The sequence below is a fragment of the Trichechus manatus genome, unplaced genomic scaffold (genome assembly GCF_000243295.1).
Source record: "Trichechus manatus latirostris isolate Lorelei unplaced genomic scaffold, TriManLat1.0 scaffold00142, whole genome shotgun sequence".
Taxonomy (NCBI): Eukaryota; Metazoa; Chordata; class Mammalia; order Sirenia; family Trichechidae; genus Trichechus; species Trichechus manatus.
The window spans coordinates 3,176,267-3,180,977 of record NW_004444078.1 but is presented as its reverse complement, the minus strand read 5'-3'; the positions used below and the strand labels follow the sequence as shown (position 1 = coordinate 3,180,977).

Below are 4,711 nucleotides of genomic sequence, written 5' to 3'. Positions count from 1 at the left end.
TTAGAGGGTTAATATGTTGTGGGGTTGTTAACCAATGTCATAAAACAACATGTGTACTAGTGTTTCATGAGAAACTATTTGTTCTGTAATCCTTTACCTGAAGTACAATAAAATATAAAAAAAAAAATATATATATAGCCATAGGCTTACAAATCATTATGGAGGTTTCATTTTTTGTAGCTAAATAATAAAGCCCGAATTACACAAATTATATTTTCCATCATTTCATGTGTGCTCTATCCTTTCACAATGAATTGATTTAAGTACAACAAGCATCCAACTGAAGCCAGATTTTCTATTTTCACCATGCCCAATGATTTTCATCTTTGAGCGACTGAGGCTAATGCTGCCTTCTATAAGATCCAGCAATTTATTTTTCTGTTTTCCACTTCTTTGTATAAAAAAAGTTTAAAATAGAATAAAATTTTCAAAAAATTGCAGAAGCAATGCCACACAAAATTAATACAACAATAAAAACAACTCTACCATGTGGTAGTTCAAAGTATTTATCAATGGCTTTAACCCAAAATTCAGTGTTTCAGAGGTGGCTTAGGGTTACCAATAAAAAATGTGTGATTGTGTGTGTTATGTGAAAATCAAATGTACAAGCAATGAGAGTTGCCTATACTGTAGGTAAGACAGAAAAACGTATTTGTATAGTTTCAAAATACAACCATAATTTTACATTTCATATAATTATTTGCTAATTAATTATATTGCCATGCCCATAAACATTATTTAAATCATAAGTAAGTCATACTTTTTCTTTGTCTCTTCATTATAGGCACCATTCCTGCCTTAATCAATCTATTAAAATGTCCCAAAATAAAATTACAGTGCAAAGCAGTTGGGTTACTGAGTAATATCTCAACCCATGTACCTGTAGTACATGCTTTGGTAGAGGCAGGAGGCATTCCAGCTGTGATCAACCTACTGGTTTCTGAAGAACCTGAACTACACTCTCGCTGTGCTGTCATTCTATATGATATTGCTCAACTTGGAAACAAGGATGTTATTGCCAAATATGTAAGTTCTTTTCATACAGCATCATTTGACTGATAGTAATTTCCTTACACAGAAGCTAGAAAGATAGAGACCCATGTTATACAGTGGGAAAACTCTCAGGGAAGAATACCAACCTCAATGAAGATGGCAAGGAGTAAAGCTGACACAACCTAGTGAGTGCCAAAGGTAGACAAGAGTTAATGGACCAGAGCTAAATAGTTTATTACTCACAGCACAGGAAACAGCATGAGTGGCAGCATAGCTGACCATTATTTACATTTAAAAGTAGTATTTTGGAGGTGGGAGACAACATGGTGCTACAGACAGAAGCAACACGCTGTCCCTCCACAGCAAAGACCAAAAAAACTAAGTAAAACAGAGGGAAAAGTCAATCCTGGAACCCTAAGCATCAAATGAAGAGATAACTCAACCAAGCACCAAATGGAATAAGAAACTGACAGAGAACAGACAGCAAGGAGAGAGATGGAGTGGAGGTTCCCTATCAGCTAACATGGCTTGGATTCGCCATCTTGGACTCCTTAGCCACTGAGATCAGTGGGCGGAGTGTGGGAAGGCAGCTTCACGGAGCTCCCAGCAGGAGACAGAGAAACCAGTAACCAGTGATACACACTTTCCCACCCCCTACCCTTCATCCCCCTGCTTGGCCTCCGACGCTTCCCAGCAGGCCATGGTCACTTGGCCGGGAGATGCCAGCTCCGTGCCACTTGGATTCACCCCATTGACAATGGCTGGTTCCTTCAGTACCATTTTTTTGATGCTGGTGTTTCTTTCTTTGGCTTTTTTTGGTTTCTTCTCTCTCTCACCTTTTTTGCTTCCTTTCTCTCAAACACCTGGCTCCATGTGCCATCTCCACTTTTTCTTGACAGGCTGTGAAGCACTGCTTGGCTGGGGAACTGCTTCTCCAGGCCACGCTGCCATGCCAGTGGGATCCCTGAGGGCGTTTTTTCTTTCTTTCTTTTTCTTCATTTCTTGGTTTCTCATCTCTCTCTACTTTCCTTCTTTTCCTGTCTCCTGAACATCTGGCACTGCATGCCATCTCTGCACCTTCTAGACAGACTGTGCTGCTCAGTATAGGAGCCTGCTCAGTACAGGAGTCTGCTCCGCCACGCTGATGGGATCCCTGGGGGCATTTCTTTTTTCCTTTTCTTTCTGTTTTTCTTCATTTCTCGGTTTCTCGTTTCTCTCTACTTTTCTTCTTTTCCTGTATCCTGAATACTTGGCATTGTGTTCCATCTCTGCTCCATCTAGACGGGCTGTGCAGTGCCTAGTGGCTTGGGAGCCACTTCCCCAGTCCATGCCGCCAAGCCAGTGGGCTCTCTTGGGGATTTTTTCTTTTCTCGATTTCTTATCTCTCTCTACCATCTTTCCCTTCTTTTCTCCTGAACACCTGGTGATGTGGGCTACCTCTGCTCCTTCTAGATGGGCTGCGCAGGGCTGAGTGGCTGGGGAGCCACTTCCTGGTCTGTGCCATCACAACAGTGGGCTCCCTCAGGGAATCTATTTTTTTCTCTTTTCTTTCTCTCTTTTTTTCATTTCTTGATTTCTTGTCTCCCTCTACCTTCCTTCTTTGCCCTTCTCCTGAACACCTGGACCTTCCCCTTCTGCTGGACCTACCCTGCTGCACCATAGCTGAGCTACTGCCCATTGGACAAGGTGGTGAGAAGTATCATACCCACAGACGATCAAACAACAAAGAACGCCCATCCCACATGCTCAGCCATAACCAAATAAAACAAAAAAGCAAGACAAAACAAACAAACTTACAATCAATAAACGAAGAAAATAACTACTGAGTGTCCCGAAGACAGCAGACAGTATCAAAACATATTAAAAAACTGGACAGAATGGTTCCAGTAGGGGTCCAAAATAAAACACCAGATGACCTTCCAGCAGAAGAAAAGGCACTGGAACTACCTGATAGGGAATTCAAATGTTTAATATTCAGAGGTATCCAAGAGTTGAAGGAAAAGGCAGACAAAAATGAGGAAAAAATAGACAAAATCATGGAAAGACAGCCAAAAAATAAAAGAATTCAAGAAAATACAGGAAAAAATGTTAAAATAAATTCACAAATAGGAATCATACAAAAACAGCAATTAGAAATCCAAAAGATAAACAACAAGATTTCAGAAATGGACAGTGTCATAGAAGTTCTGAGAAGCAGGTTTTAAACAATGGAAGACATGATCAGCGAAATTGAAGACAAGTACAGATACCTCCTTCTTGAGGAGAAATCACAGAAAAGATCGAAGAAAAATGAAGAAACCCTGAGAATGATGTGGAATAAAATCACAAGCAAATTTTTCGAGTGATCAGAGTTCCACAACAGGGGGCAGAAAACAGAAAACACAGCATCATTGAAGAATTGCTGACAGAAAACTTCCCTAATATCATGAAAGATGAGAAGCTGACCATCCAGAAAGTTCAATGAACCCAATATAGAACAGACCCCAAAAGAAAATCACCAAGGCATATCACAATCACACTCGCTAAAACCAAAGACAAAGAAAGAATTGTGAGAGCAGCACGAGAAAAATAAAAAGTCACATACAGAGAAGAAACAATAAGACTAAGCTCTGATTACTCAGTAGAACCCATGCAGGCAAGAAGGCAATGGAATGACATATATAAAATCTTGAGAAAAAAAACAATTACCAACCAAGAATAATATATCCTGCAAAACTCTCACTCAAATATGATGGTGAAATCAGGACATTTCCAGATAAACAGAAATTAAGGGAATATGTAAAAACCAAACAAAACTTACAAGAATTATTAAAGGGAGTCCTTCGGTTTGAAACAAACAACATCAGATGACAGCCTGAATCTAGGATGCAAGACCGCACTAACCAGATACCAACCTAGGTAATGAACTCTCAAGGATTAATCAAAACTAAAAGATTTACAACAGGAAAGAAGAGAGGTTAATCTGTAAATGACAACAACATCAGAACGATAAAGGAGGGAATAAATAGTGTAGGTATAGACCTTTCTAATGGACAGGAAGGCAAGGCGATACAAGTAATAAAAGACTGGTTCAAACTTAAGAAGATAAGGATAAATTTCAAGGTAACCGCAAAGAAAGTTAACAAACCTACTCATCAAAATAAAAACATAAAGTCAAAGTAAACATAAAATCTACAAAAACAAAAGAAATGGAAAAAAAAATCCACGAACAAAAGGAATTCAGCACAGGAGAGTAAGGAACAAAGAAAACATCAGCACCACAAAAAAAAAGCACTACAAAATGACAACAATAAACTCACACCTATCAATAGTTACACTGAACATAAATGGCCTAAATGCACCCATGAAGAGATGGGAGAGTGACAGAATGGATTAAAAAAACAAGAGCCATCAATATGCTGTCTACAAGAGACACAGCTTAGAAACAAAGACATAAATTTCTTAGAAATCTAAGAATGGAAAAAAATATATGAAGCGAACAGCTAACAAGAAAGAGCAGGATTGGCAATACTAATCTCAGATAAAGTAGACTTTAAAACAAAATCCACCATAAAAGACAAAGAAGACATATAATGATTAAAGGGATGATCCATCATGAAGACATTACCATAACAAATACCTATGCACCCAATAACAGGGCTCCAAAATACATAAACTCTAACAGCACTCAAAAGAGAAATTGACAGTTCTACAATAATAGCAGGAGACTTCAACACAC

General features: G+C 38.7%; 2 protein-coding genes across 2 annotated transcripts in view; one reads left to right on the top strand and one right to left on the bottom strand.

Moving 5' to 3' along the window:
* The window catches only part of OSGEPL1 (O-sialoglycoprotein endopeptidase like 1), a 101,529-nt gene that overhangs the window by 22,069 nt on the left and 74,749 nt on the right, over positions 1-4,711 (bottom strand). The window lies entirely within an intron of this gene.
* Positions 1-4,711, top strand: part of ANKAR (ankyrin and armadillo repeat containing) — a 90,403-nt gene that overhangs the window by 51,512 nt on the left and 34,180 nt on the right. Inside the window, exon 10 of the mRNA XM_004385587.2 lies at positions 785-1,026. Coding sequence (XP_004385644.1) covers positions 785-1,026 — 242 coding nt within the window. The remainder of the gene's footprint in view (positions 1-784; positions 1,027-4,711) is intronic.